At 42.0% G+C, this 12,202-nt stretch overlaps 1 protein-coding gene and 1 long non-coding RNA gene across 2 annotated transcripts; both read right to left on the bottom strand.

Annotated features, from left to right (window-relative positions):
- Nucleotides 1-3,603: 3,603 nt before the first annotated feature.
- On the bottom strand, nt 3,604-4,462 carry LOC139831314 (uncharacterized). The gene is made up of 3 exons (XR_011746013.1): nt 4,308-4,462; nt 3,892-3,967; nt 3,604-3,790 (listed from the first exon to the last, which is right to left on the bottom strand). It is a non-coding gene; the product is annotated as an uncharacterized lncRNA (long non-coding RNA).
- An 878-nt stretch (nt 4,463-5,340) lies between these two features.
- Nucleotides 5,341-11,816, bottom strand: LOC127300347 (uncharacterized protein At1g32220, chloroplastic). Its single transcript, XM_051330447.2, has 10 exons — nt 11,656-11,816; nt 11,269-11,404; nt 10,446-10,534; nt 9,683-9,738; nt 9,546-9,601; nt 8,497-8,590; nt 7,785-7,864; nt 6,998-7,040; nt 6,468-6,559; nt 5,341-5,731 (listed from the first exon to the last, which is right to left on the bottom strand). The coding sequence occupies exons 1-10, from the start codon at nt 11,715-11,717 to the stop codon at nt 5,558-5,560; spliced, it is 882 nt and encodes a 293-aa protein (XP_051186407.1). The 5' UTR covers nt 11,718-11,816; the 3' UTR covers nt 5,341-5,557.
- Between the last annotated feature and the right edge of the window lie 386 nt (nt 11,817-12,202).

Here is a 12,202-nt window from a genome sequence, read left to right as displayed (position 1 = left end):
GTTGCCAATCTCAGGGTCGTGTTTAATCCTCCTGGTACGACATCAAGTGTCGCAAGTGCAACACCTTGTAGTTTCGCACACATACGGTGCTCAATGACGCTCTTGTTTCCGTTCCAGTGGAGGTGCAGAAGTAGATCTTCTGGATCTGGATCCCGACAGCGCTCGCTCGTAGCGGGTGGAGTGGACTCCCTCCGTGTGCAGCTCTACGAAGAACTGTCTGCAAGAGAGAGACATAGAGAGAGAGGGAAGATAGGCTCCCAAAGGGGGCTGTCCTTTTTCCCAAAGGGAAATTGCGTATTCCTCCTCCTCCCAAGCATCCACCTAATTTAGGCGGAGGGGGAAGGGGTTGGTGCGCTGTAAAATCCTAGGGAGGTGATCGGCTAGGCCATGGGGGTGGTCGGCTGGACCACCAAGGGCCCATGCCCCCCTTCCCCCACCTCCAAAACGCTACCGCCCATAAGCCCATGGGGGTGCCGGCCACTTAATGGGCTCCCCTCCGGGAGGGGCCCATTAAGGCGTGTTGCACCTTTATTAATTAATTATATTTAATATTAATTCATTTAATTAATATATAATCTATATTATTTAATTCCCGATGATTCAAGACACCTCTTAAATCACTCTGAACATCCTTCGGATTCTCCCGAAACACTTTCTGATTATCTCTTCTCTATTCTCCGGTGTTTCCAATGAATTCAAAACCACCATAAGTTTTATTGAACCCTTAAGTGTGTTTCTCTACGGTTCAAGAACGAAACAAACAAGATCGAGACGCCTCTCCGATCAATGATCACCAGGGGGTTCGAGAGAACCATAATGATCCTTGTCTGTTCTACGAATATAAAGTCGTTGAACCACAAACGTCGAGTCCTATTCCCTTTGTTACTTCGATACCGGCACTCGTCTAAGACTTGATCATCGGTATCACTATACCTAGTTCAATCTCGTTACCGACAAGGCTATTCAACTCGTTCATGTGTGATTTCATCCTCATGACCTACTCATGTGTTGCAACTTGGATGTAATCTCATCGAGAGGGCCCAATATATTTTCCATCACACGGATGAACAAATCCCTCTATTGGCACATACGCCTAAACTCATCCCTTTGGAATACTTGAGAAGCACATTTATGACCACCCTGTTGTGGACTTGTGGAGTGGTGGTTGAGATGATGTCTAAGAAGCCGCCGATGATAGTAGATATGCCCTCACGGTCTAAGGATTAGGTCACAACATTTCTGTTAGTATCGAAACGCTGAACTTTGTAACTGAATCACATTGCAATACATATGTTGGGAATGTTCATCATATCATTCACCCAATGATATCTCATTGAAAATTAACTTATATGTCCTTGGTCGGGAAATCTCGATCATCTGTTGGCCACAATGAGCTAGTTCGCATAAAGCTTGCTGGAAACCCTGTATACCACACGTGTACCAATGTTTCCGATTGATACAGTTATAGCTTTGCATAAAACTTATTATGAATTATTGATATATGTAATAAAAAAATACTCTATATTATTGCCTATATGGCACTATATCCAATAGTCTGACACAATACACTTATGTGCTATTGATCATGCTTGCTCGTGGTAGAGGTTGTTGACAACCCGGATCCTTTTAGATCATTATGTTCTTTGCAAACCGTAAATGTCACCATATTTAACATTACACTATCATCAACATGGTAATTTCGTAATTGCACGTTTGACAGTAGAGTCAGACTTTTCTTCATGTGTACATTATGTCGTTTCGTTTTGTTTCATGGACTTTCACTTAATTTATCATGCACACTAGAAAACACGCTCTTATGAAAGACGAACTTTCTCAGCCAAACTATCATTGTAAATTTAATCGACAGTGCATTGCATGCCAATTTGATGTCTATCCATGTTTCTTTCAACTTTTCGGCTTTTTACTAGTGCGAGATTTCCAATCTTCTAGGTCCGCACAACTTGCACTAGTGTAACAACTTACGGTCAAGTTTACTGATACCTTCGATCTGGATTATGGATTGTAGTATGATAAGCTTTTTTCCTAGAAGACCTAGGTTTAATCGAACCTTGGGAAGCACTGCTAAAATGGTGTAAAGGAAACGTCTACAAAATTTTGCTAGTTGATTTGATTTTATGTTTATGGGACCTATCTAATTTACTTTGTTTGGGTTGTGTTGTGTTCAATGGATGAAAATAGGCCAGGGTCAAGGATTCTCCTGCAGCTATGCATACATATAGAAATGGAGTACAAATATGTAGTAAATAAAATAGTGATAAAAGATTATTGAGCAACACTCTGCTCTTGGAGTCCCAACGTCATCAGCAATCAGGTGGCTTCGTCAGGCGGCAGCGACGCGGCCAAATCTCGGGCACCTCGATTTCGGATCTGATTTGAGGCGGAACGACCAGATCGAGCACGAAGAAGATAATTCCCCAGCATAAACGGCTGGAATGTTCACTTGGAAGAAGCTAATTTGTGGATGTGAGAGAGGAGGAAGAGGCAGCAGCGGCCGGAAAGATCGTTGGCGGCGCGGGACTAGCACGGAGTTGCTACGTGCGGGGAGACCCTAACCTGGGCTCTGATACCATGTTGTGAATTGGCAAGGGGCCAAGGGGCAGTACATGTACATGCGTGACAATGTGCAGGAAACCCCTCATACACTGGAGATATATAATAAAATGGGCTATACATCTCTAACAATGTGCATCCCCCTGGAGGGGCAATAGGTACGTCTGATTTATCAAAACAGCAACATAACAATTAGGAACACCATACATATCAAAAGGGAAAATTCTTAACTTGCTCTATACAGATTATTCATTACCATACAATTGTTGGGTTATCGGCTTATTGCTTTTCAACGCAGATGATGTTGAATAATAGTCTCTTATTGAATTGCATTTTAAGCAAAGTAGGATCGAACTGTTTTTTTTAAGTAGGGCATAGTAACATATAGAAACTCCTGAACATTGGGGGAAAAACTTGTAGCCTGAGCTCCCTTTGAAATTTTGAGATATTTGGTGCAAGAAGCGGCAACCCATATCTATATCATCTTAACTTGGTTCTCCTTTCCTCCTTGTTTACGAATGTCGAGTCGGGTTCTTCTCCTACCGGTATCGGATACAACATACTAAATAAGATATTCATCGAAACTCGCTCGATTTTGATCAGGAAAATCGAAACTTGCTCGAACTATGGGACATGAAAAAACTTTAAGGTACACACGGGACGGGCATTCAACTTTGACCTACGAGCGAGCTGTCACGACATCATACGATGTAAAGCGCGGCGTGCGAGGCCAGCAGCAGCAATGGCAGCAGAAGATTCGGCAAGGAAACAGAGCCTGCAAATCCACAGTGCATGCAGTTAGTCCCTCGTTTATTTACACTAAAGAAAGGAGGAACCTGGATTGCTTTGGGTGCTGGACGGAGCCGTTGGTCCAGATGAATCCTGGCCATTCTCAGGTCGGGCCGTCGACGATGACGACGGCGGCGCCATCGCCGATTGCGGTGCTGGTGTTGGCGGTGGAGGGTCCTTAACCGGGCAGCCATCCTTGCCGATGACACCTTAGTCGCGCGAGCAGCAAGTGCCATGTTAAAACCCATACAGCAAGAACAAGAAAGTTGCAGTCTGATCGAGCTTTCATTCCAACTTACAGTTCTTATAGTGCACGGGAGGGAAGGGTCGTTGAGCATGTTGGTTGCGCCCGAGTTGCACTGGCATCTGAGAGGTTTATCCTGCTCCTCCACGCACGTGCCTTCCGGGCCACAGTCCATGACTAAGCAGGCTGAGACGGAAAAAAATCAGGCCATCGCCAATTCACCATTGCCATTGCAAGATAAACAAGTAAAACCACCTAATCAGGTTTGGGTTGTTTAGAAAGTTTACGGTGAAGTGTAACATTGCTGCCCACTGGCGGCATCTTCATGGTAGCTAGGGCTGTAGCAGCCGGGATCGGAGGGGCCTTCAATGGATAAGAGAAAAGAAAACAATTGAGTGGAAGGTTAAAGCAATTTTTCCATGCGCGTAGTCGGATCGTGTTCAGAGGCTAATCAAGCACATACTACTACAGTACATGAAAGAGGACGATGATTGATTGATCGTAGTATACTCGTTAAGCACGTCAGGAAGGAAAGTACTTGACCTTTTTTCTAGGAAAGGAAGGAACGTACTTTCTTAGCCAATTAACTGCCAGATCATCATTCGTAGCTTACTAATTTACCCAAAATATCGAACTGGGGCAAGGGCATTTATATCAATCTTAAGAAGAAAAATGCACGGTGTGCGATCCATAAGCTACTTACAGGTGGGGATGTAGCAAGGAGAGGATGCGAGGATGGGGACGAGCCGACTCCACCCAGGGTAGCAGTCACACTCGTAGGTGCTCACGTTCGACACCCCTGGGAGCAGCGGCGGCAGCTCGTTGCAGGTGCCCATTCCACAGCTTACACCGTCGCACACTGACGCCGCCGTGTCTCCTGCAATAGCGGGGGGCAGCGTCAAAGTTCAAACACACACACAATGGACCGTATCCATCTCTTGCGGCTGCAAGCGAGGAAGAACTAACCTGCGACGAGGATGGCAGTGGCGCAGGCCAGCAGCGCCATGAGCAGGGCGGGCACCGGCATCGCCGAGCTGCCGGAGATTTTCATCTTCTTCTTATTGCCTCACGCTCGGATTTTCTGCCAAGGCTTATATATGAAGAGGCATATTTGGCGCTGGCTTTGGAGAGAGCAAAGCAGGGCGACGGCGACACTGCGTCTGTTCTGTTTCTTGTTCCGGGACATAGGTTTCATAATCTGTCGCAACTTATGTTTCTGTCTTCGTTACCTTCTCTTATTGGAGGGGAATGGACACCTTCTCTTATTGGAGGGGAATGGACACATGAGAGTAACCGTCAAATTTTGGTTTTTTCCCTTTTCCAGCGATTCATCCTAAAAGGGGTGTGTGTAAAGATGAAATACAAGAGAAACTTTTGACTGCGTTGACCCAATTGAATACCCTTGCTTCCTTTATTAGGAAGGGAACTGCAAATTTAGAGCTTGAAGCAGGTCAACACTTTAGTAATCTGCAGAATTGGCGCTCCCTGTGAAGGATCTGGATCAGGATCCTACTCGCCCTTTACTTTCAACAATTTAGTTTATCAACTCTGAATTGGAGGGACAATAGGTACGGATCCTGATTTATCAAAACAGCAACATAAGAATTAGGAACACCATATACCAAACGGGAAAATTCTTAACTTGCTCTCCCCAGATTATTGTACCAAAAGCACATAACAAGGAAACAAACATGCAAAAACCGTTCAATGAACAAGATCATTGTAGACCACGGCAATAACAAACACAAGGGTAACTATTTCTTTATTGAGCACCATTGGCTCGTAACTAGATCAGATAAACAGGGCGATGCAAGGATGCTACTATCACCGAAGTCCGCAAACTAACAAAGGTCTCATGTGCGATGTCTGCTTACACATTTGTTGCAAATAGGTAAAACGGCTGGTAAGAAAACACAAGGCCAAGTCTTCGTATCATCCTGTACAAGCATATGTTTACTTCTGCTCACTGTAACGCATGATGCCGTAAACATCGACAATACCAGGAGGGAACACTGGATCTGTCGCTGCTCTTACGGCGACCTTGGCCACAGAGGTAGCACTCACTGGTGGAGTCAACATAGGGCCAACAAGTGGTAATCTGGTCAACGGTTTTGCATTTTGGAGCACCTACAGATGCAGATGATTATCAGATTTGGGTAAAAGATCCCAGGAAGGAAAAAATAATGCACTAAAATTAGAAAAATAATCATTCACGCAGTAAAGCGGTAACTTAAATCAAGAAAAATAAAAATATAACATTAATGGCCAATCCTGGAGTAAGAGCTGAACATGGACATGGGACAACAGCTGAGCTATGGTGGGTATTGGGGAACTACAACCTGGTTAGAATCTATTGAGACAAAGAAAACTCTTGTGACGTTGTAAATTGTTCGCACTAACAATATACGATGTGCACTAATGTAATCAATGCTTGGTATGGGTACCAAATTTATATGAATGAAATACCGAAAATGAGACTCTTAGGAACTTGGGTTTGAGTTTTAAATCATGCGCATGGAACTCAATGCAATCATTGAGATATATAAGCAAGATTAGGACTCTCATACCCACAATGTAAATACATATTCACTCTCATATCCACAATGTATCTCCTGATTAGTGAACAAATTAGGACTTTACACTCACTAGGGGGAGGCATCTTAGTGTGCGACACACTATTCATGGATTCTTGTTATTTATATCTTCATGAAAGCATTCATTTGACATAATTTAAGCAGTATGATCCGATCCTATCTCTAGCATCGTCCATTTTCTTAAAAAACCCTACCTACTAGGTTGGGGCATCTAGAAGTAGATAGGACAAACTTTACATAATTCTAGAGAGAGAGAGAGGAGACTTTACCATTTGCATAGGTGAACCAACAAGTCCAAGGGGTATTTTCATGCTACCAACTCGACGAGTTCCATGAATAAAACCAGGCCTCAAAATCACTCCTACAGATAATGTAACAATTATTTGCCTCTTCAAGAAAGTTTCCAGAAAAAGGAGCAATAGATATACAAAGTAATATGATATTGCAACTTAAAAGAATATCAAAAACTATTTTTAACCAAGAGGCACTTAGAGCTAATAGCAACTTGAATAGTATAAGATTTAGTTCGGTTTGCTTGCATTCAAAGTTATCCTAACTGCAAATATTTTCACAATTAATTCATAACCTAACAGATATGACTTTTACTAGTCAAGGTCTACTTTTCCGAGCAGTTACTCTGGCTACAAAATATAATGCTGTTGATCCTAGTCAATATAGCCATTTTGTGGTGGCATCATAGGTGGTGGCATGTGTCAAAGACCATTTAAAGTAAGCAACAAGAACAAAGCTACTGAATTCTCTTTAACAAAATGAAAGGCTAGACATTAAGATAATTTACCTCCATAGGTAAACTTCGACAGCAGTTCAGCTTCAGCAGCTCTCTTTAGTAAGCAAAATAAAGGAGATCAATATATTTGCTCAACACCATATGCTTAAAAGGGTGGACACAAAACTTCAATGTAACATGGCAAACATTAATTGAATGAATGAAGTAAAAAAAAAACAGCACTTGGAGAGGGTCTTCATTGTTCTTCAAGCCGTAAAATCACAGCATCTCGTGCTAAGCATATAACTCTCTAAACATTTCAGACAGGATTGTGATATCACTACTTATTTATTAGTGGTAATCAGCATTAACCTATCTAACTCTCCCTCCGCTCAATAATATAGAAAGGCCTATAACTTTGCAGATCTTGTTTAACAGTATAAGGTTTGGCATGCACATTTAAAGATATTTCATCTTTTTTCCCCTCAATTATCTAACGTCTATGACTAAACAATCAACTTGTCTGTCTCTTATTCCCAAGACATTGATACCAATTCCGCATGAAAAACTAAGTCTCTTGTTCTATGACTTTCCAGATCCACAGAACAAACTAATGTATGCCTTATATCTTTGAATAGTAGTATAGAGCAATACTACAAGTCTACAACTAATTTACAACAAACCCAGCTATAAGTACTATTGAGGGAACACAACTATAAATAGAAGGCATGATTTCTCATAACATTTGAACTGGCACAAATAATAATCAGCATAGTGCAACCGTACAAACCAAATATATATAACTAGTTTAAAATTTTGCATGGGCCCATAATCGTGTCAATAACCCAATGATGCTTACCTTGCCCTCGTAATAACCTTGCAATAAGTAATTCACTAAGCCAAAGTCTGCAGCTGACACATACACGAATCTTTTTATGCCTGCAGGTAGATATAGAAGTAAATTAGACAAATTATGGCTGAGAATATTTTTTTCACGGTTAAGAATTTACAAAGCATGGAAGTTCTAGAGGTGAACTGCATATTATATCTTCTAAGCTTTAGTAGTATAGATTTTTTTTTTGGCCAATATCTGCAGGTTCAACTTTGAGGTGCGGGAAATCGTTTGGGTGCACCCACACCTCTCCTCATATCTACACACAAATAGGTAAAAGGTTGCACTGTGGAACTGTGAAACTTGGTAACATAAAAAGGTGATAGTAAGAGGTGGAAATTAATACAGGTAAACTGCATATAGTCAAGTTCTGTATCTACAACAAAGAAGTTTACGGTTTGAGGAGAACAAACCTCCATAGGATGTGTGTTCCCAAAACTCAAGTCAATTAAGATGTAACACCACTGACTGGGCAATTCATACGGAAGGACAGCAAATACCCAATACTAATCCATTATAAAATCCATCACCTGAGTGTTTCTCTATCAACTATCACTATGGCTAGGTTTTATCCAGAGTGCAATAATAATCCATTACAAAATCAATAACCTGAGTAAATTTCATAAGATTGCATTTCATGCCACAGTTGAGATAGGACCTGGCTTCAAATGCAAAATACCTTTCTCAGCTGCAGCCCTGATGGCGTTGATGTTTGCAGTCCCATTAATCTTGACCATCTGAGAATTTGACCCAAAGCCTCCAACACAGGATACCTGACAATTTTCCTCCTTATCAGTAATATTTCTGATGAATCCACTTTTAGCATAAAACCAATCGATAGATGCCTATCAGGTGTAAAGTCATACAAGTGGACATAATTTCAAAATATTTTCATTTTTTCTTCTTGCCAAGTAACCTGATGTGATGCATATAACCTGATTTGAGTTGCTGAAAGCAGCTAATCTCAACAAACAGCAGTTTCAGTTTACGATTTCTGGCTCATCAAATAAAGTTTGTTACGTGCAGCTTTAAAGTTGCATTAAACTTAAAACAATTGTTATACTTACAAGATTGTATGTGGTACAATAGCCAAATTTAAAGCATGGCTCGTATTTTTGTAATCTCAGAAATTCCCATACCAGATGTCTGATTGCCACATTGTCTTAGGTTCTTAGCCCGTGGTCGGGCATCATGCCTTATGTGGCTCGGTTTTCACCATTGATCGATAAAAACTAGATCAGCTGTTAGATGTCACAAAAAAAAATTCGTAACAGACTAACAGCTGTTACTCAAAACCAAACACCCTTAAAAACTGTAAAAAATAAATGAAACTATGTGTTCAATTGTAAATGGTTAGAGTGGACATTTCAGCATGCACGCTTCAATGGACAATTCTTGGTACCTCATTTGATTTGAGAATTAGCATCAACAGATTATCAATGTGTAGCATGATGCATTTTGCTGGATGAGTATGACAAAAAAAAAATCGATAATTATACAGTCAATCGTATTATCGAAACCCATTTCAAAATAAAATTGTAGAAACTAAACAATACGAAATACATCAAACTAACACACACAAAAATTTAAAATGTAAACATACCACAGCATCTAAAGTGCACATAACTATACAATACCAACTGGCTAAGGCATCAGACAATACACACAATATGAAACACTCAATGATGAAATCGACATTTCAGAACGAAGCAAAAAAGTTAAGCATACCACAGCTGAGACGCCATCCATACTATCCATCAGTGAAGCAGGTTCAAGGAGATTGCCTATTAAAGAGAAGAAAGCAAATAGTGAACAATATGACAATTCGTAACTAAGCAGATGTAATTAACTTCACAGTGAGCAACCTTGGTTCCATATAACTTTGTCAGCCCAAGATTCACTTATCGATGGCTTTCCAGATCTGTTGATAAGAAGTCAAAACACATTAGAAAAGGGCAAACGGGTCGTTATCGTGGGGCTAAGTTGTACAGATATTCTAGTTGTATAGAAATACAATGGTATTTTCAACCATAGGCATTAGATTTTTGTACAAATACAAATATATTTTCATAACTAGTTGTGCAATTATGTGAGTAGGTCAGCCAGTAATTTGGATGAAATCCTGATATGTGCATTGTAAAGAAAAAAGGACCGCACTGAGGTAAAGGGTTGTTCTGAAGTTGTCATGAACTAAGTTGGCATGAACTACTAACTAGGGCTGTTTGAGTGTTTGGTAGCAGAAAACTAGAAATCCTTGTTTCTCGGAGAAGCTATAGCATGGAACATCTAACAAATCTTTCAGTATGCAGAATTCATTCAAGCCTTTCCCATGAACAATTCTAAGAGTTCCATTCTGCTATAGGAAACATATAGTGATCATTAGCTTGTGACTATGATATGTCAAATATTATCAGAAAACTAAAAGTAAAACAATGTTAAAGGCTGATTATCATATCTAAATGACGGGCTGACCGTTCAGCAAAGAAGTGGCAAGCATGGCTTGAACGGGGTTAGGGCTTTTGGAGAACAGGGATAGACAAAAGACTGAGATAAAAATAACTGAGACGTGACCTTGCGTGATTATAACAAAGTGCAACGCCAGTAGACCAGCATAGCTTATGGAATTACCTATTTAGACTAGAGACAACAAATCCTCTGTCCAAAGCCTCCTTGCAAACGTGTGAACCAACAAAACCACTTCCACCTAGCACAAGCAACTACATCAACACAAACGTAAGAGGCAGATCAGCAATCCAAAGATAAGATGGAACACAAGAACAAACACTCACGCATTATTTCAAGTGTACCAATAACATATAATGAGCTACACCGGTTATACAATAACAAAAAGTCCTTTAAAGTCTCTATGAATATAACAGTATACATGCATGGAGCGACATTCAATGCGGAAATTACAAACGTTAATGGAACAAGATATCTGTAAAGTGAGAAATTGAACAGGGCTCTCCAATTTTCTTTACTTGTCCCCTAATATTCTCAACTATATATATAGAATCTTCTACTTCCTGAGGGAAAAACATATCCATAGTCCGAGAAATAAAGACAAGGAGCAGGGTTTTTTTTAATCTAAAGGAGCATCGCTCCCAATTTCACTCCTCAGTGAAACTGATAAAACAATAACGTCTCCTGAGTAGCAGAACATTCCCACAAAACACAAACACCAAACCGTACAGTTCCAGCCATGACACTAGCAAAAGGAAACTCGATGTTGCCAACCTACACCACACATAATTGCATACAATGGTACCAACCTACACCAGTGACATAATTGTCAAACAATGTAAATATGTAATCACCTGCCAGTGTTGATGGGACAAACTATTCTAAAACAGGACGCACCTCGGGACACACGGGTATGAACAATGGAACCAAGCAGTAGTAACCAGCAAAACTATGCAGCACAAGAGAGCATGCTCAATGGCGCTATTACCTTATCCGGAGAAGGCGGCGGCGGCATCTTCACGGGCTCTGCCTCCTCGACCTTGAAAGGCTCGTCCACCCGCGCGGAATCCCTGGGCGTGGCATCGCTCGAGAACGCCTTGCCGTTCTTCAGCAAGGCTGACGAGCTGTTTCACATCATCCCACACAAGGTAAGAGACCGCATAATCAGCCGTAGTTATCTCGAGCAACAATAAAAAGGACAACCATCGCGAATACGAGGATTCCTCGCTACAACCCAGTCGCTAAATGCGGCTCGTGATTTCGTAATAAGGCAATGTAACGCGGCAAACAAATTGGGTAATCGGGGATTTTTGCCCACCATTCCCCGAACTTGTCGAAGGGGGCGTTTGGGCGAGAGAAGAGGCGGTGGGGTCACCTGAGACGGGAGGGCGAGACGGAGCAGGAGGAGCGGATCAGGCGGGTCAGGGACGACCTCATCGCCGACGCCGCCGGTGAGCACTTCTCGCGGCCGCGCCGAGAGCGGAGGGGGGCGGGGGATCCTGGGGAGGGAAGGGGTGCGTAGCAGTGGAAGGTTCGCGAGAGAGAATGGGGGTTTGGGATCTATGCGGTGGGCAGAGACGAAGGGAGGGGCGCAGGTGGCGCGGCCCCGGGGTGCCAAGTCGCGGCTTCGCGTGCGGTTCCTAGGCCACCAACGTAGCCAGGGCGTGCCATGGCGGCGCGGCCGTTCCGGGTGTCTACCCTTTTTCTAAAAAAAAATTCGGCCAATTCATTAATAATCATCAATAACACTACAGGCAAACCTAAAAGTAATAAAATTATAAGTAGCTCTTTGGATAACCTAGCGAACGACTACCGGAGCTAGGTAAAGATTGTCGTAGTAGAGCTTGTTGTAGTAGACAAACGGGAAATCGTCGTGCTAAGAGCATCTCCAGCCGCGTCCTCCAAACCGTCCCCTAAACCGC

This window comes from Lolium perenne, chromosome 5, assembly GCF_019359855.2.
Source record: "Lolium perenne isolate Kyuss_39 chromosome 5, Kyuss_2.0, whole genome shotgun sequence".
In the NCBI taxonomy this organism is placed as follows: Eukaryota; Viridiplantae; Streptophyta; class Magnoliopsida; order Poales; family Poaceae; genus Lolium; species Lolium perenne.
This window is presented reverse-complemented; position numbering and strand designations above follow the sequence as displayed.